Source organism: Anabrus simplex, chromosome 1 (assembly GCF_040414725.1).
Source record: "Anabrus simplex isolate iqAnaSimp1 chromosome 1, ASM4041472v1, whole genome shotgun sequence".
In the NCBI taxonomy this organism is placed as follows: Eukaryota; Metazoa; Arthropoda; class Insecta; order Orthoptera; family Tettigoniidae; genus Anabrus; species Anabrus simplex.
Window position 1 is genome coordinate 1,497,109,823 of NC_090265.1, and position 20,328 is coordinate 1,497,130,150.

At 40.0% G+C, this 20,328-nt stretch overlaps 1 protein-coding gene across 2 annotated transcripts in view; it reads right to left on the minus strand.

Annotated features, from left to right (window-relative positions):
• The window catches only part of vap (RAS p21 protein activator vap), a 446,783-nt gene extending 426,513 nt beyond the window's left edge, over positions 1-20,270 (minus strand). For both annotated transcript variants that reach the window (XR_010858638.2, XM_067137984.2), the window contains exons 1-3: positions 20,071-20,270; positions 19,805-19,954; positions 19,511-19,717 (exon numbers count right to left, since the gene is read on the minus strand). Coding sequence is in view for 1 of the 2 variants with exons in the window: in XM_067137984.2 (XP_066994085.1) it covers positions 19,511-19,717; positions 19,805-19,954; positions 20,071-20,264 (551 nt within the window). In the remaining variant the exon portion in view is untranslated. The remainder of the gene's footprint in view (positions 1-19,510; positions 19,718-19,804; positions 19,955-20,070) is intronic.
• Positions 20,271-20,328: the final 58 nt, after the last annotated feature.

The window sequence follows — 20,328 nt, forward strand, 5'->3', positions numbered from 1 at the left end:
TGCAATGAAAAACGGCAAAGCAACTGGACCTGAGGACATCCCTGTTCTGGAAAGAGATGGGGTAATGTGGGACTGAATTTCTAGCAGAATTCTTCAACAAATGCATTGAAGACTATGACATAGCATCCATTTGAAAGACCAGTATTATCGTGCCCATCTGAAAAGGCACGGATGATGATACTCTATGCACTAACTATTGCCCAATTTGTCTCCTCTACCACACTATAAAAATCTTTGAGCGGGTGAATGACGCATGCCTACGAAGTATCATTATGGTCTCATTCAACCACTGTGGCTTCGTCAAAGTCCGTGGAACAACACATGCTATCCACGCTGTCCAATTGGTGGCAGAGAAAAGCACAGAGAGAAGAGAAGAAAGGTTCATATGGTTTTTATATTTAGAAAAGGCATTTGACTGGGCCTCCCATGAACTCATCTGGTAATCAATCTATAGCCATGGTCTCCCAGAAGAATATGTCTGTTGGGTCCAGCTGCTCCACCATAACTCTACAAGTTCTGTCTGCTGTGCAGCTGGTGTCACAGCACCATTCGACACTGAAGTGGGAGTTTATGAAAGATCTTCTGTCACAACCCTGTGCATGAACATAGTAACCATAGACCTGCCAACAACCCACCCAAGGACCCTTCTTCCCCATGTGAGGGAATGTGAGAATAACATCCACACTATTCCCTGCTCATTGTAAGAGGCAACTAAAATGAGGACCAGGGGACCTCAACTTAGAATCGTGAGTTAGCAACTATAGTTCCCCTAGCTTAGTGTGGCACTGTTCCAACTTGTGTCAGGCTCCTCACAATCATCTGTCTTATCTGACCTTCCTAGGCCAGTTCTTTGTTCTTTTCAGACCCTGAAGGCATTAGGTTTTCGAGGCCTAGGGAGTCTCATTTTCACAACCTTTGTGCTCCTACCCTTTCTATTGCAGACACCTTCCTTTTTCAAAGTGACAGACCTCTTCCATTTTTTCCCTCTGACAGAGGATGGTTGTCTAGTTGTACTTCTTTAAAACAGCAAATCGCCACCACCACCACCATGGACCCTTCTCTATGCAGATGATGTTAGGCTGGCTAGCAACTAATGGAACACGCTTAATGAACTGGTTACCCATTGGAAAACAAGGCTGGAAACATTTGAACTGCAGCTAAACCTTACAGAAACAGAATGCCTGGTATGTGGCACACAGACAAATATTTGTAGATGACATCCCACTACTGAAGATATCTGCATTCGGTTACACCGATTCCCAAGTGGCAGCTGATGGTGACACACTTGCAGACGCTCAAGCACGAGTTAACGCTGCCCAGTTGAAGTGGTGCCGGGTCATGGGTGTCATTTGTGACAGCAAGATTCTGCTGAGACACAAATCAAAGAACTATCGACCAGTCATTTTCCCAGTGATACTGTATGGGGTGGAATGTTTGCCTGGGATAAAGAGACACAAGCAGATCTGGCACATAATGGAGATGTACATGCTTAGATGAATGCATGAGACATGGAGACATTGAACTTGACCCAAGCAAGCAGGTCTTTACCACTTTCTACAAGGGTTTCATACACCAACGACTTGATGTAATTCCAAAGGAAAAAGACCAGAGGTATGAGATCCAGCGATCGCCCTGGCCATGGGACAGGACCTCCCTTTCCAATCTAATGATGAGAATGAGCGTTGTTCACGTGCTCGCTAACATTAACATCCAAGTGGGCAGGTGCACCATCGTGTTGAAACCACATCCTTTCACAGACAAGGGGTACACTCTCCAGGTACTGTGGCAGCACATCTTGCAGGAAAACCAGGTAACGTGGACTAGTCAAATGGGGAGACAGCAGATAAGGTCCTATTAGGTGATCCTGGACAATGCCCGCCCATATGTTGACAGAGAATCGTTGCTGGTGGCCACTCATGTGGGTGGCGTGGGAATTGTCCTCACTCCAAACATGGCTGTTGCGGCTGTTGAAAAAACCATCACGAGTGAATGCGGCCTCATCCGTCAACAATACAAACTGCACAAAGTTCAGCACTTCAGCACCACGGTGGATGATCCATCGACAGAAGTGAACGCGGGGCTCAAAATCCGTTGGTCCCAGTGCTTGCACTAGGGATGCAAAACCTGTTTCGCCAGTACTCTCCACACTGTAATCTTCGAAGTCTGTGTTTCACAGGCAAGTTGATGGGTGTTTACTACTGGGCGGTCGACCACACGATCCAACACCATCTCTTCAAAGTCTGGCATCCGGATATGTCTTTAGAGGGAACGTTGGCCGGCTCTCTGTGACGTGAACTACCCCGTCTCTTGTACGCTGGTATCCACAGAGATAAACTTCTTCCAATTAAAAATGACACCTGTTGGGAAAGCATTCTCTGTACATTCGTGCTGTTTTACGGGCACTAAATCCTGCTGCACCATAAATTAAATGCATGTCTGCCAACTCTCGAGGTGAGTAACATTCCATCCTCGACTATGCACTGTGCACAGTAACACACATCCCCATGGACACATCACAAGCTGTCCGATCCAATGGACAACTGATACCAGGGATACTGGTATGCATGCAGCACAGATTAATGTATTACAAGTTACAAATCTCATTATTGATCCGTATTGAGTGACAATATATCTTTTACTTAAAACTTTGATTTGAAATAACAACCTTTTCAATAAACATAGTTTATAATCCATATTAAAAACTTTACATTGTCATTGTTTATTATGGGACATGTTTCACCCATATTTTGGGCATCATCAGCCATGTTTCTTAACTCAATGAATCAAAATATCCAGGATCTGAGTATTTGTATCCTTATAAAATTAATGCTCCCTTGCAAGTTTAAAAATATATTTTTGTAAAACTATATGATTGATGTAGACTTCAAACTTTTTTTTTTGACAACTGGTGGAGTATGCAAAACAATTATAACTACACTTATTCTGTTAAAAAGTAAGCATTGATTAAAAATAAACAGCTATGTTAAAAAGTAAGCATTGATTAAAACTAAATAGCTATGTTTATAATTTGTTGAAAGACTTTGGCAGGTTTAATTGTTCAGTCTCTACTGTCCCCTGGTGTGTTATTCCTTGGTTGATTGAATATGTAATCTTGAAGTAACAATTTTTGTGCTCCCATTGGAATATTGTCGAACTTGAGTGTCACAATGAATAATGCCTATAATTATTCTGTTAGAAACTGAAGTACACATTTGATAAATATTAAATAAAACCAACTGTTATGTTTATATCCTATTAAAATACATTAACTAGTGTAATTCTGCAGTCTTTAATGTTCAAAGGGCATATTATTTCAAAGTTGATTGAATACGAATTCTTGAAATGTCACTATTTTTGTTTTCCCATCAGAAATGTTGTCAAATCCAGGTGTCACCTTCTGAATGTAACTTTAGCAAGCGTATATTGTCAAGTTAATTGTGTTGCTGAAATTGTAGGGGACAAATTTAAGAAGTCTCCTATTGTAGAGGTTCGAATAGGAGAGTTCTCAAATTTGTTATCTCGCCATAAGACCTATCTGTGTCGGTGCGACGCAAAACACCTAGCAAAAAAAAAAGTTATCGATAAATGTTGGAATCCTGTGGCTTCAATTTGAAGATTAAGTTAGTTGATTGAGCGTTTGTAATGAGAAAAAATGTATGTCTTAGTAGTGGAGTGTGTTTAATTAAGTATGAATGGGGAATCGCGGTGGCTCTTACTTAACCCATCGCCTGTCTTGCGGCTAGCTTGCCTTGGCTACACTATTGGTTCAACTGGCTGTAGCTGACCCTGAGCACCTCGTATTGTATATGTGTGTGATGAGCGGAGGGGGATGGGTAGAGGAAGGGTGGGTGGACGATGTATTGGTTGTTCTTGGAGGAGTTTTTCCTGTGGGTGGAGCTTTTGTGTGTGTCAAAGTTTTGAAAGGTACTCTCTTTCATTGTAATCTCTTTTACTTTTAATAATTGTGGGATTTGATTGTATAGAGGGCTTTTGGTACCTACTGCGTCATTTAAATTGAGGTTTTCATTAAGATACTGGTCTATAAAAATGTAGATGTTTTTGTACTAGTTCATTAATTTGCCATTTTTTATATTCTTTAGAATTGTTAAGTTTTGTTCTATGGTTGTGTACATGTATCCAGTTCCCCCTCATATGTACGCTCATGGCTGAAAATTTGTTATGTTTATTTGCATTATAGTGTTCTAAATAACTTGTGAGAAACTTCGTCCTGTTTGTCCAACATATGAGGCAAAACACTGAGAACATGTGAGCTTATAAATCCCTGAACCTGAGTATTGGTCTTTATTGGAGCTGACAACATTGTGGTTTAGGAACATACTTTGGTTGGGGTTTTGTGTTTTGAACGCGATTTTGAAATCATGTTATTTGAATAGGTTTGAAACTTGATACATATTGGAATTATTGTATGTAAATGTGGTGAACGCAGACTTTTTTGTTTTTCAGGAATTGAATTTGACATTTGTCTATTCTTGACTTTTATTATTATATATTCAACCATATCTATATTAAATCCGTTAAACTTGGCTATGCTCCTTGTATATTGTAGGTCCTTGAGATCTTTAGGTATGAGGGGTATTTTGAAAGCTCTATGTAGTATGATATAGTACGCTTACTGTTTTTGAGAATAAGGGTGTAATGAGCAGTTTTTGATTATGTTTGGTGCAAAGGTTGGCTTCCTATAAATTTGATATTTGAATCTATCTTCCTTACATGTAATGGTGATGTCTAAAATGTTTATGGACTTATTGATTTTGTCTTCTATAGTGAATTTTATAGTTTGATCTAGTGTATTAAGGTATTGCAAAATATTGTCGATGTTGTTGCCCTTTTGGTCTATCATGGTAAATGTATCATCGACATAGCATAACCATAGTCTTAAACCTTGTATATATTTTTTTTTTTTTTTTTAATGTCTGCCAAAATTCTTGAAACAGGATCTTTCATTGATAATCCCTTCTGACTATATATTTTCCCATTGAAGGTGAAGTTATTGTTGAGCAAGAAATTTAATATGTTGATAAATTAATCTATTTCCATTCTGCTGAGATGACTGTGCTTAGTTAAATTGTCCCTAATGATGCTGTTTCTTTTGTTGGAATGTTTGAGTACATATTGGTTATATCGATCAAGCACATGATGTGATTTAGTTGTACTTTAAATTTTTGTAACTTTTCACAAAAATCTATCAAATTTTTAAGCGGAGAACTATTATGAAATGTATAATGCTTTATAAGAAAGCTACGTACAAACTGTGCACTAGCCATGCTGCTTGGTAGATGTGCTATTTACCAATTGACGAGCCCAACTTAGCACACTGGGGCGAAACGCTGGCAACCAGGAATGAGTTAGCTGGAAAATTTATAATGTCCAATAATGGACAAACTACCACAAATAAGATAAAATTGAATACAAAACTCAAGAATACAAACCTCCGCTTTACCCTTACACAAAACAAACCAACAACACGCACATTTTCAACTGAGGAAAGGGCACGAAGATCGGAGCGTCTGAAGAAGTACTGGGAGGACCGCAAAGCCCGAACAATCCCTTCAAAGAGACCTGAACGACGGACTGACTAAAGTGATCCTATGTGGTCATAAAAGAAGAAGAAGAAGAAGAAGAAGAAGAAGAATGGACAAACTATATTGGTATTATAAATTTACACATTTGGGACAAATATTTTAGGTTCCCTATGGGAATCAACATCTGTATCATCTGATGGCCAGGCAGGCATAAATTTTTGAAAATGTGACAAAGTCTCTCGTAGTGCATTGGCACTGCGAGTGGCTCCAAGTAGCCTACACAGTGGCCTCCACGGTACGCACTAGCCATACGTCTTGGTAGGTGTGCTACTTACTAACTGATGAGCCCAACTTAGCACACTGGGGCGAAGCGCTGGCAACCAGGAATGGGTTAGCTGGAAAATTTATAATGTCCAATAACAGACCAACTATATTGGTATTATACTTATGTATTTGCATTGAAAAGGTTGATTCTTTGTACATTGATCAAGCAGACTATTTGAAGAGTGTTTTAACTGAATTTAATATGTTAGATTGTAGATCAGCAAGAACTCATATGGATAATAACTTTAAAATAAGAGAAGATTTTGTATTCATTCCTGACAATAAAAAATTGTGTATGATAGGTTTTGTATTGGGTCTTTAACTGGTTCAAAACCTGACTTAGCTCTTGCTATGTCTTATTCAAGAAGATTTCAAGATAAACCCTCTAATGAATAATGTTGGCTTTGAAAAAGGTACTTGGATATATAAAGCGAAGCTTGAATTTAAAACAAATACCATAAATCAGAAAATTCTGACGTTTTGATTGGTTATGCGAACTCAGACTTTGCTAGACTCTGATCGAAAATCAACTTCTGGATTTTTCTTTAGGATTTTTAGTAATAATGTACTATGGAAATTGAAGAAGCAGAGTGCTGAAGCAGAATTAATTTCTTTATGTCAAGCTTCTGAAAAAGCTGTTTCTATTTCTGTAAGCTTCAGGAGAAAAATACAACTCAGATCCAGACCAATTTCAAGAAAACGAATCCCATTAAATTACGCCGTGGCATAATGCAAGGATCCCCATTGTCGCCAGTTTTATACAATCTCACAACAGATCACATTTTTTGAGAAATTGGCGAAAAAGAACTATGTGACATGCATGGTTATTATTGCCAACGGACTGCAACCTTTAACAATATTAGGCTTCGCAGATGATACGGTTATTGTAGGAAAAAACCAAGACTCTGCAAATAGAATTGACGAAACTAGCTCTACAAAGGTTTCGTGAACTTGGTCTAACAATAAACACTGAAAAATCTAAAGTTATTAATATCAATAGAGGAGAAATAAACTAAGGGCTCATTATAGTCTAAGAAGGTATGGAGATTAAATGTATTTCGAAGAACAATTGTGTCAAATACTTAGGGGTAAATTATGCAGATACCATGTTATTTGATCCCAAGAAATCAATGACACCCCTTCAGCAGAAACTCAGCTCTTTATCATCCTGTTCCTGGTTTCATCCGGATCAGAAATTTTCAATTCTAAATTCTTCAGTCTGCCCTATGTTGACTTACCAGTTCCTCTGCGTTCCTGCAGGTAAAATACCATGGCAATTTCTGGAAGATGCCGATAAACTCGTTAAGAGTACACTAAAGGAGATCTTATCCCTTCCTACTGACACTCCGGATTCTACGATTTACTCAGATAAACGGTACAAAGGGTTAGGTGTTTTCAGAGCAAGCTGGAAAGCCTTGATTCAGAATATAAACAGCTCCAACATTCTGAAACGGGAGGAGAACTGATATACTGAAGCCACCAGAAACCTAGAGGAAGAAATTAACAGATGTTTAACTGAGTTAAACATAAATGGTAAAACTGAGGATATGAAGAACAGACACGGTGAGTATGACACCAAGAAACTCAGAAACAAATTACAAGAATCTGAATTTGAAAAATGGTGCCAGTTGAGAAGTAAAGGTCAGGGAGTGTGTCTGTACAAGGAGTTCCCTCCTGCAAACCGTTGGGTTAGAAACCATGATGGCCTTTCTAGCATGGAGTGGAGAGATGCGCTGAAAATGGCATGTAACGTTGCACCTGTAAGAGCTGTACCAGGAAGGTCCCTTGATGGTAACGCTGCAGAAGATGTAGTGAGACTGAAACATTACCTCAGTCTTGGGTTCCTGTGCCTTCGGTGAAGCTCTTCGAAACACTAGACATCACAACATCAGGTCATCCATAGCATAGACGCTCCGTGAGAAAGGATATAAAGTGCATGAGGAAGTCCATGGCATCGGAGTAAATGGCAGCACGAGGAGGATTGATATGATCGCAGTCAAAGGGAAGAAAGGATACATATTAGACCCCACAGTAAGATTCGAAACACACTCCAACCAACCAGACGAAGTGGACCAAGAAAAGAAGTCTATCTACCAGCCTACAGTGCCGTATTATAAGAACAAATACGAACTGGACGACATAGAAGTGAGGGGTCTCATGATCGGTGCGAGAGGGACAGTCCGTAAGAAGACGATAGAACTAATGAAGACCTTTTAACATCAGTACCAAGGAGTTCATTGACTGGGGGCTGAAAGCTCTCAGGGTTCTCTTTTGATACTCAGACACCACTTATACTTGCCAGATTGAGACATAATTTACTTATTTTATTTTTGAATGAATTGTTTGTGTATTCTTTGTCTTTGGCAGCCTCCAAGTGGAGGAAGATTTTGAAAATAAAAAATAAATGTTAATACAGGGTGTATTACTATTTTTGAAGACAATAAATACACAATTAAGACAGGTAATGATCCTGAGGAAAACATTTAGATATTAAGTACGGTAGAATTATATGTTCAAACACAAAGGCGATTGGCTGATGTATTAACCAAACCACTCAGTCCTGTAACATTGGGAATTTTTATGGTAGATCTTTATTTGTTCAGATGTTATATATATTCAAGTCAGCATACTATAAGTGTACCATTGAGGAGAGGCAAAGCGGGGGATTTGGGAGGGGGGGGGGGGTTGAGTTTCAATGTATTGATGGGTCGTTCATGAACGAACTGACTCTTTTGAACGACTCATTGGAGAGAGCTGGGTGTTTGTGTTTGTCCCAACACTTTCCTCTTCATATTCAGACAACACACCACACTGATAATCACCACAGAAACACGCAATAGTGATTACAACCCTCCACATAGGGTTAGCGTCAGGAAGGGCATCTGGACAGAAAACAGGGCCAAATCCACATGTTAGAAACAGTTCGCACCCGCGACCCTACAAGTGTAGAAAAAGCGGTAGAAAAGTAGTGTAATCGTGTAAGGAGTGCCACTATATTGAACAAACGTACCGTATGGTGCATTCAGTCTTGAAAGACAACATTTTAAGAGAGAAGCAAATGGGACTTAAATGAAGTCGTATTAGATGTCATACATTACTACTGTATATTTGTGCATATTTTTGCTTTATGTCAAACTGACAGGGATAGCTCTTATAGCAACGACGGGATAGTCAGGGCTAGAAGCGGGAAGGAAGCGACCATGGCCTTAAGATACAGCTCCAGCATTTGCCTGGTGTGAAAAAAGGAAACAACGGAAAACCATCTTCAGGGCTGACAGTGGGGTAGGAACTATCTCCCGAATGCAAGTTGACAGCTACGTGATCCAAATCATGCGGCCACTCGCACGGTGTATTTAAAACTATATCATATAATTAGTTGCCAACAGTGCATGTATTGGTCGTTCATTCAACTGGACATTCTGTTGCCTTTACCTTCTGTTGTGGGAAACGTGAACTGTCTCGTTCCTTCAAAAAAACACGGGTCATGAGTAGTCTAGAAAGTTTAAAATAACACTATTTTGGGCTTTAATGAATTTTTTACCATTTTTTTTACTATTTGCTTTATGTCACACTGACACAAATAGGTTTTACGGCGACGATGGGACAGGAAAGGCCTAGGAATAGGAAGGAAGCTGCCATGGCCTTAAGTAAGGTACAGCCCCAGCATTCGCCAGGTGTGAAAAATGGGAAAACATGGAAAACCATCTTCGGGGCTGTTGAGAGTGGGATTCGAACCCACTATCTCCCGGATGCGAGCTCACAGCTGCGCGGTCCTAACCACACGGCCAACTCGCCCGGTTAATGAATAAACAACTCATACCTTAGTAACTTAAATCGCATTACATTTTTGAACAATTATTTATTAACATGTACGGTATGTAGTGCCAATATCTCGAACATGTCTCGTACAGTGCACTCAGTCTTAAAAGACATCATTTTATGAAGAATGGAACTTAGGGAAAGTAATATTAGATGTCATCCATTAATACTGTACATTTGTGATAAATTTCTTCGTTACTGTATATAAAGCTCTATCGTTGGATTAATTGCCAATGTTGCTAGCAGTGCATATATCAGTTGTTCATTTGTTTTATTCCGAGAGTAGCACGCTAAACTGGACATTGTGCTGTCATCTGTTGTGGAAAATGTAAACTATTTGCGCCATCTCATTCGTTACTGGAAGTCATGAAGAGCCGTCTGCCTTCAACCGGATGAATGAACGAACCTGGAGGCAGAGAACGAGCTCTGACTTCCTCGCCTCGCTCCAACCTTCCTGCTCCTAAGAGTCGACTCTCTTGAACAACTCTCAGTTAGGAGCAGGAGCGAATGAGCTAGCCCCTGAAAAGAGCAAGTTCGACCCCCCCCCTTCACTAGTTCAATGGTACTGTATTGTGACCGTTCAAAACATCACCTATAGTATGTCATGATACCCAGGAGATGAAATATGCCATTTTCCACGTCATTCTGCGGTAAAAACTGTCCAATTTAGGATTTATCCACCCGCTCCAGGATGCGATTTGCAGTATGCCGCCTTGCGCGACCTAACTCTAGCTATCAGTAATTAGCAGCGAAACATTGCAGGAGCGCTGGTACTTGAAGTTTTCTCACTCCAACCACGACTGAGACGGAAAGAGGCGCGTTATTACGTGACAGAGGATCTAGGTCACTAGCAGAGCTCATGGGGTACATCCAACGTGAGAACTAACATTATACCGTATTTCCCTCATTCATTCACCACTGCCAACTCATTGAGTTCAATTGTTTTTCCCCTGATAATTATTATAAATCATGAAATACTCAACGGAGAGTCACGTGCAAACATTCATTTGAATCAGGGAATTTTACACATAATTATGAGACCGAGAAGTGCTCTAAATAATTGAAAGAATGGTAGCTACGCCGTAACAGGGGCACGTCTAAATGGTTACCAGATGTTGGGTCCTAACCGTGGCAACGAGCTCAAGGATTCCCCTAGCACTCATCATTCACTGACAGAGAAAAAAGGACGCTTTTAAGATTGCTTGAGAATCCATGAAGCTATTTTAATAATATTCACTCCGTGAAAATGGCAATACAGGAGCTACAATTTGATATCCTGTTCGTCACTCTACGTTGTGTATTACCCGAGTGCATTTTAAGAAGGGGTTGTGTTTTTCCCCCACTGCAGCACCAGGGCCTCTCGCCTATATAGTAAGGAGCTGAGGAACGGACACCACAAGTTCATTTTCAGTTTAACGTCAGTTCGTTACCAGTTCGTCGTGATTTGTGTGCGAGTATTTTATGAAAATATCATTCTGTAATGTGAGCAGTGTAATGCAGTGATTTATTAAAGTTTGTGAATGTATGTGGAAATAACCACAATCTGAGAAAGCTGTTTCCGCGTACAGTGTGGCGCTAACAGATATAGTAGGAACGGTACGAAACCGTGATGATCGCTGTCCGTGTGTCGAAGAGGTCGTGCATCGAGCCTCACATATGCCTAAACTAATACGGTTCAATTAACGTAAATAGGCACATATTTAACTAAGTGCGTGGAGCGAGTGTACACGATATGAATGTGAAATATAAGGAAGGTGAAAGAACGGCTCATTGTCGGCATGATTAAGGGCAGTGCCATGTTAGATCAATCCCTAATGCAGCAGAGAGCTCAACTTATGTATGACTAAGTGCAATAGAGTATGCCTGAATTATTGTTGTGTAATATGAGAGTGCTAACACATTAGTGGCCTAACCAGTGACGTTTCTAAGTGAACCAGTGGAGCTTCAGAACCTAGAGTAGCTGTCAATAAGAAGGATAGGTATATGAGAAGGGAATAATGTCAGGCTTCAGGGTCACAACCGACGTTAGGCTGGGTTGCTTGTGTCATTAGGCAGACCCAACCATATATTTAATCTGTGATGTGTAATATAAACTAATGCATTCACATGAGATAACTTCCCCTCATTTACATAAGTAGTCTACAAGAACGTCGGAGTGAACGAGATATCTAGCTGTCTGCCGGAATTCTGCCCTGTATAGCAGAGAGAACGAGACATCTAGCTGCCTGCCGGAATTTCGCCTGGTGTAGTAGAGATCGTCTGGAACTTCGCACGAGATCAAGCCGTCTCGTGACTTGCCAGCTGGTCATCAAAGGAGTTCACATCGCTCATGCCACATGGCATCATGAGGGCTGAATAAACACATGGGTGTGCCCTCCTGTAAGCTGTGTTCGTGGTTTTTCCGGAAGGATGAGTACATTTCCAAGTATTTGTAGCTTTGAAAGTAGTTTCCAATTGTAAATATACAGTAAATTTGCATGTAGATGTAACGTAGGTTGCCAATATGCTAATTCAAAGGGATAATAATAATTTCATTTTATCTTAGGTTTTTATGGAATACCTTCAATATTTACTAATATTTAATGTGCTGCCATTGTGGCCAGGAAAGAATGAATTGAAATTATTTGCCGTGAAGCAAAAGTATGAGGACCCAGTGGCTCGCTATTTGGAAGTGGGTCGAGGGCGACTCACAACTGGGTGATTTATGAGCCCGTTAAAAGGGACGAAGTAAAGTGTTTGCTCCATTGAAAGGGAACAAAATACAAGTAGCTGGTTCATTCCTCTCGGCACAGCGATTACGTGCGTCAATTTAAATATTACCAACGTCGCATAGATTCCAATGTGCATTAAAGGAAGGATCCCTCCAATTTCTTTCCTTAATTATTTACAGTGTGCAGGGAAGTCCAGGTTAAATATACCCTGTCTCAGAAGATTCTGAGTTCATTCCAGGAGAAAGTGAAAACTTATACTCACTGTCACTAGCAGCAGATGACTTGTACCATCTGTGACTCATCGTGTGTGTTTGAAATGTATTTGTTCTTGCCCATCTCTTACAGGAAGTGCTATGATACTCTGTTCATGATTGTTGGATATATGAGTCGCTTATGATTGTCCACAGGTAGCAACGTAGTGTAAATAATGTCGTGTTATGTGTATTGATAAAAATCCTAATGAAACGAGCGTGTGTATTATATTGCATATTCAGCAATGATTAAATTAGGGAAGTGTTGTGATACGACTTTCAAAGATTTGGGAATGTACGCATAACTGACATACGTCTACTTCAGTTCATCCGATCATAAGATACTGTAACTTGATATAATTTGAATATATTAATTCTCGACAAGTAACCAGAATTATGGCAGGGTATGCCCATACTAATTAAATGTGTGCGCAAAGTGGTAAGTGTAGAGTGCAAATAATTCAAGAGGAAACGCCTCGCTCAGTCTAAAATAGTGTAAATAGTTCGAGAGGGAACGCCTCTTAAGTTTGAAATAATTGAACATAGAATGAGGTGTAGAGAGAGATTACCGAACATTTAAACGTCAAGATCACCTTAGATACCATATGTAAAGTGTTTGTATGGCACATCCATGTGAATAAGATGTGTTTCACTAGTATAGTAAAATTGTTATACAAGATATTGTTTCTCTTCTCATTAGTAATGAACTAGTGTTCCTCTCAAAATTAATATTCCCCTACTATAGAGATTATCATAAGATCATTGCCCCATTGGACGGTCCAGTCAGACCCAAAAATGCTATAACGACTCAGCTAGCGAATCATTCTAGTAGGGGAGGGTGAGACTTCGATAACAGGGCTGAGTTCGAAGCTCATCGGAGGTGCTCCATTCTAATATCATATTAATGAACCGCGGTAACTTGTTTATGTACTGAAGCCTTGGACAGGTACAGTATATTACATTATTTACCTTATATCATACATATATACTGTAATTTCTTTTTGGTCACCAGTTCTTCCTTTTTTCCTAGTGGCTTTACGTCGCACCGACAGGGATAGGTCCTATGGCGATGATGGGATAGGAAAGGCCTAGGAGTCGGAAGGAAGCGACCGTGACCTTAATTAAGGTACAGCCCCAGCGTTTGCCTGGTGTGAAAATGGGAAACCATGGAAAACCATCTTCAGGGCTGCCAACAGTCGGATTCGAACCTACTATCTCCCGGATGCAAGGTCACATCCGCGCACCTCTAACCGCACGGCCAACTCTCCCAGTGGTCAGCAGTTCTGATTTAGTTTGTGCTAGTGAAATTCTTAATAATAGTGAAGACGTCGAGTGGTGTTTAGATATAAATTGTCCTTACATTTTATACGATCAATAAACAAAGTGTAAGCATTTCTTTCACCCAGCTGGATATATTTTTTCAAAGCTATGACCTATTATTTTCATCGGCTTATTTCCGGAAAGTGTAAATTAAGTTTTTAATATCAAACCCCGAGAAAATACTCCACTCCTTCAGGGGTTGTTATTCAAATTTATATGTATGTGGTTCTAACACCGTAATATAAATAAAGTCCTTAAATCGACTTCCATTTACTCTCCTTAACACCTTGAAAATGCCTCTCAACACTTCCTTGTGGTATGGTAAATATTAATTTTGACTTTCAGAAAACTTACATGCTCAGGAAAACTATGGGTCATCGCTTTAGAGGAAAAGATCCAACTGGGAGGAAAAATGCTTATACTTACATACACTTGTGCTGATCCCCAAATTTGAAATCCTGCAGCCTAACCCCCTGGAGGGAATACAGGTAATTTTCAACTTTACTAGGGAACCTGGGGGTATAAGCTTCTCTGGTACCAAGTTTAAAGTTTCCCAGATGCCTGAAATTGCCTTATGTGTATTTTCATTAAAATTTTACATGTGCATTGCTTCACATTGAGTTCCATTTATTAGTATCCTTAATATCTCGAAAATTTCCCTCAATGTATTCTCAGGGTTTGATGATAAAACCTAATTTGGACATTGAGGAAACTTATAAACCCATGAAAATTATATGTCATCACTTTGGAAAAACATATCTGACTGGGTAAACGCTTACACTTGTGTCCTTATGCCGAAACCCCACCCAGCCTGGCTCCTTCAAGAAATTTGAGAATTTTCAATTTCTGTAGGGATCCTGAGGGCAACAACTTCTCTGTTACCTTTAAGTTTGTAGGATTCCTGGAAATGCCTCATTAATTCATGTTTATTTTTATACTATGTACAAATTGCTTCACATCCCGTTCTATTATTAGTACCCTTAAACTGTAACAAGCAGTAGGAAAGGGGGCCTGCCAAAGTAATGAAGGATCTCCAACTCAACTGTGACTGGCAGTAGGCAAGGGAACTGCCATAATAATGAAATCGCTCCAATTCAACTGTGACTGGCAGCAGGCAGTCTGTCATTATAATGAAAACATCCTAAACACATTGTTACTGGCAGTAGAAAAGGAAGCCTGCCATTATAAACAGAACTCCCCAGCTTGACTGACTGGCAGTAGGCAAGAGGCCTGCCATTATAACGAAAAGTCACCTACTAGATTGTGACTGGCAGTAGGCAAGGAGATCTGCCGTTATAATGGAAACTTCCCAACTCGAGAGTGACTGGCAGTAGGCAATAGGGACTGCCATTATAATCAAAACTCCCCAACTTGACTGTGAACGGCAGTGCAAAAGTGGGCCTGCCATTCTAATGAAGAATCCCCAAATCGACTGTCACTGACCTTATAATGAAAAACTCTCCAAGTCGATAGTGAGTGGCAGTAGGCAAGGGTGTCTGTCACTGTTAATCAAAACTCCCTAATTCGACTGTGAATGGCAGTAGGAAAGATTATCTGCCATTATAATGAAAACCCCCTAATTGATTTGTGATTGGCAGTAACAAACAGGGGCCTGCCATTATAACAAAGAAACCCAACTCGACTGTGACTGGCAGGAGGCAAGAGGGCCTGTCATAATGAGAACTCCCCAACCTGACTTTACTGGCAAAAGAAAAGGGTGCTTGACATTATGTGTACTGTGACTGCTGGAAGGAAAGGGGGCCGTCATTATATGAAAACTCACGATCTCATCTGTGACTGGCAGTAGGAAAGCGTGCCTGCCATTAGAATGGAGACTTCCAATCTTGATTGTGACTGGCAGTAGACAAGGAGCCCTGATGCTGTAATCAAAACTTCCCAACTCAATTGTGACTGGTATTAGGAAAGGGGGCCTGCCATTACAATGAAAATACCACAGCTCAATTTTGACTGGCAACAAGGAAGGGGCCTGTCATTATAATGAAAACTCCCCAACTGGAATGTGAATAGCAGTATGTAAGGAGGCTTGTCACTATAATAAAATTTTCCCAACTCAATGATGAATGGCAGTAGGCAAGTGAGCCTGTCACAGTGAAAACTCCCAACTCTATTGTGAATGGCAGAACCACCTATGATGATGATTACATCACAAGACACAGATAAATCTTATGGTGATGATGGAATGCGAACGGACTAGATGTTGGAATGAAACGGCCATGGCCTTAATAACGGTACAGCCTTTGCCAAGTGCAAAAAATGGGAAACCATGGAAAACCATCTTCAGGGCTGCTGACAGTGGGGTTCGAACCCACTATCTCCTGAATGCATGCTCACAGCTGTGTGACACTAACCATACAGTCAACACACTTGGTGTAATGTTATTTGTTTTACGTTCCACTAACCGCATTTTTATGGTTTACGGAGATGCAGAGGTGTCTGAATTTTGACTCACAGGAGTTCTTTGGCATGCCAGTAAATCTTTTTTTTTTTTTTTTTGCTAGGGGCTTTACGTCGCACCGACACAGATAGGTCTTATGGCGACGATGGGATAGGAAAGACCTAGGAGTTGGAAGGAAGCAGCCATGGCCTTAATTAAGGTACAGCCCCAGCATTTGCCTGGTGTGAAAATGGGAAACCACGAAAAACCATTTTCAGGGCTGCCGATAGTGGGATTCGAACCTACTATCTCCCGGATGCAAGCTCACAGCCGCACGCCTCTACGTGCACGGCCAACTCGCCCGGTCAGTAAATCTTTACGAGGCTGACTTATTTGAGCACCTTCAAACACCACCGGACTGAGTCTTACTGAATATGCCAAGTTGGGCTTCGAAAGCCAATGCTCAACTGCCTAAGCTACTCGGCCAGGCAAAATTACCCAGAACAAATCATGCTACTTTCCTTTGGATCTTTTTAGATTCCCGAATCAAGTAATTGTAGAGAGGGTCCTATACACTTAACATACTTAAATTGCGGTCTTTCCAGTGACTTATATGTCCTCTTTTGCATTCTGGCTATAATCCCAATATGAAGAGATTTGTAACCTTTACTTCCAAACTTCGTTAATGGGATTACCCCAATGAAGATCTTTCTTTATATCAACAAAGTATCTACAGCAATCCCATGAGTTACTTTCACTATAACAGTAATTAAAACCACAGGGACTTTTCCTTTTGGTGTAACAAGGGAATGAAACCCTCCAAGTTGAGTTCAGGAGGCTACCACTACTTTCTGAGCTAATTAGCCCAATATAGTTACACCATTTTGAATTGGGTATCCTACAGCCTTTTCTTACAATAAATAAAAGTAAATGGGATTGATCATCATCATGCTCCAAGCTCCTTACATGCAGCAACAATAAAAGCAACAGTAATATTATGATCCCTGGAAATTATTAATCACAGAAGTAATCCAAGGCCTTCAAGTAGGTCTAAGTTAACAGGCAGAGAGACTATTGCACACTAAGAGGATGGCATTCTTATAGCAATAGGTTTTGAAATTTGAGACAAAACCTAAAAGGATTCAAATTAAGAATTTATTTCAGCTGAAAGGCCATAAAGTGACATACATGTATGATCGGTTTAATTTAATTTTCACTATATTCCACCAGTGATTTAGTTCTTTCTTTACACTTGTTGAAGTGATACCGTTCGCATAAATTCCCACACAAGGCACACACACACACACTGGTCGCTTGGTTTATGAAAACCTGTTCGTAGGCATATCTTATGATGGGAGCCGTGTACTGCTAATCTTGTAAGGGCACTGCGCATGGAATTATTTGGTCCTGTCCAATTATGATCTAACATTGCATCTGTGGAGTAAAAGTACATGCGAATCTTCTTTCGTTTTCCTTCTCTGGATTTGAGGAGTTCTTGTTCTAAACAGATAGAAGGCAGCTGTAGTTTGAACCTGAGCTCTTCTATTGGGAAAGTTTCATTGGCTAGTTCATATGCTAATCTTGAGGCTGTCATTTTTGAGATTCCTAAAACCTGTTTTAAATATCAATTTTGGTGTTAAAAAGTATCATAGCTGTTTTTATCAATAATCTGGTAGGCACTTTTACTTCCTATATGCTCTTGATTGCCGCGGCTGTTCATTCTCTTATGTGTATTCTGAAGGAAGTTGCTGTAGTTTGGAAGGCGATTCCTAGATACTTAAAGGAGTTTACAATTTTTATGCTTTTTGTTTTGTACACTATCTTGTCCACAGTGGCTGTTCTTTCACCTTTTCTGAATATCATTAGAACTGTCTGATCAGAGTTTATTGTCAGTCTATTGTTATCAAATGGCAATGATTAAATTCTAAGCCTAACAAGTAGCCTACACATGTATTTAAGTGCTAACTTCCCTAGCAAAATTATTAATATCTCAAAATTTTGCAAAATAAAATAAAACGTATCCATTTCAGATATCTGAACTCTTAGGGTACAAATAGGCTTACTTATGGTATGAAAGTACAAAACAGGGAACTGTTTCAGGCTCTCTGCACAACAACCTAGCAAATGAGGACCAACTGAATACTTAAGCCTACCGGTAAATAGTTTGAACTTAGCAGCCTGAACGAAGTTCCCTAATTAATTTCAAAAGCTTGCTACAACTTTCTTCTGGATTCTAAATAACACGTTTTGTTTTCTACCACTAGGCCTACCTAATGCTATGAGATTTCTCATTTGAAGTTTTTTCAATAGCCCTACACTTTCATTTAACAAACACAAAAGGTGAATGAATAGACTTCAAAACTACCTTATGTCAATCCCCTGAAGAAGTCCAATCCATGTTTTCAAACATTGTCAATTATCTATTGAAGTAACAAAATGTGGGATAGAATAGAAGAACAAAACTGGGTACCAAATGTCTTTTTTTCTTTTTCTTTTACAAGTTGCTTAACTCGCACCGACACATATGTCTTATGGCGACCACGGGACAGGAAAGGGCTAGGAGTGGGAAGGAAGCAGCCGAGGCCTTTATTGAGGTACAGCCCCAGCATTTGCTTGATGTGAAAATGGGAAACCAAGGAAAACCATTTTCAGGGTCGCCGACAGTGGGGTTCGAACCCACTATTTCTTGAATAATGGCCGCACTTAAGCGACTGCAGCTATTGAGCTCGGTGATACCAAATGTAAGTATCAAGAACACTGATCTACAGAAATTTGTAATATACTAATTCATGCAAATTGAAAACATCATGTTAAAACACTAAGTTACAGTACCTTAAAACACACTGTCCTATTAATCATTCATATTTCCAATGGTTGTTAACGACGACAGGACGACAGGTGTCTCACGATCTGGGCTATAAACATATACGCTTAGCCTTATCAGAACTTTCAATTCAAGAGCTAGCCATTAAAATGCATGCAATATTCATTGTCCTATAAACTGCCAATGGCCTTCCTACTAGAATGTCAGAACTTTGACCTGATGATATCTCTGTCCTTAAACCTATTGAAATGAGGATACCTTTCAGAACCCAGCATTATTCCAACAAATATTTAGTTACTTAAATGTTATTAGTCTAAATTTACCTCAGTTCATCAGTGTCAGGCATCTTAGTATATGGTAAAATCGCAACAACTCGTTTCTTGTCATTTACCGGTTCTGGAGGAGGAACAGGATGAATTAACCTTTCACGCTTCAAGAGATCAGAACAGCTCGTGTAATAGCCAATAAGATCTGACAGTGAATCAAACTGTCTGCCTCCAATGTAGAAATCTCCACATACTGCAGTTATTCTGAAAGTACAATATAAACATCGGTCTCTATAAGACATGAATACAATTACTTTCAAACGAAATTAACATAGTTTAGCCTAATCGTACCTAAAGTGATTAATCCCTGTTCTTCCTAAGTACGACAGAACATAAGATCCCGGCTTTCTGTCACTTTCTCTGACGAGGTAACTTCCCATTTTTGCTGCTTGCCATAATCGCTCCTCAGCCGTATACCGATCCAGTCGACCATGGTACCATCTATGGAAAAATATACAGAAGGCTTTCTTAACTAGTATATTTCCTTAAAAACCAATGAAGATTTCACCTGATTAAAGAAACGTCATTCCAATTACAAAGTGGGATGATTCACTCACTGGCTTTCTGGCGGAGCAACCACAGTTGAAACATTTGTGGCTTCCACTTCTTCCGTATCTGCCAGGAATGGATCAAATTCCTCTCCGATAGCCCCATCATGTCCCTCATCACTTCCCGTGCTAGGTGACCCCTGAAGCTTTTCCTTAGGCAAAATTACGCCAGCTCCAGTGACACCTCTTACGAACTCCGCCATCTTGGCTTCCACCCAACCTCCCTCCGTCTAAGAACTTCAGATTATGGACCAGTCAATGAAATTC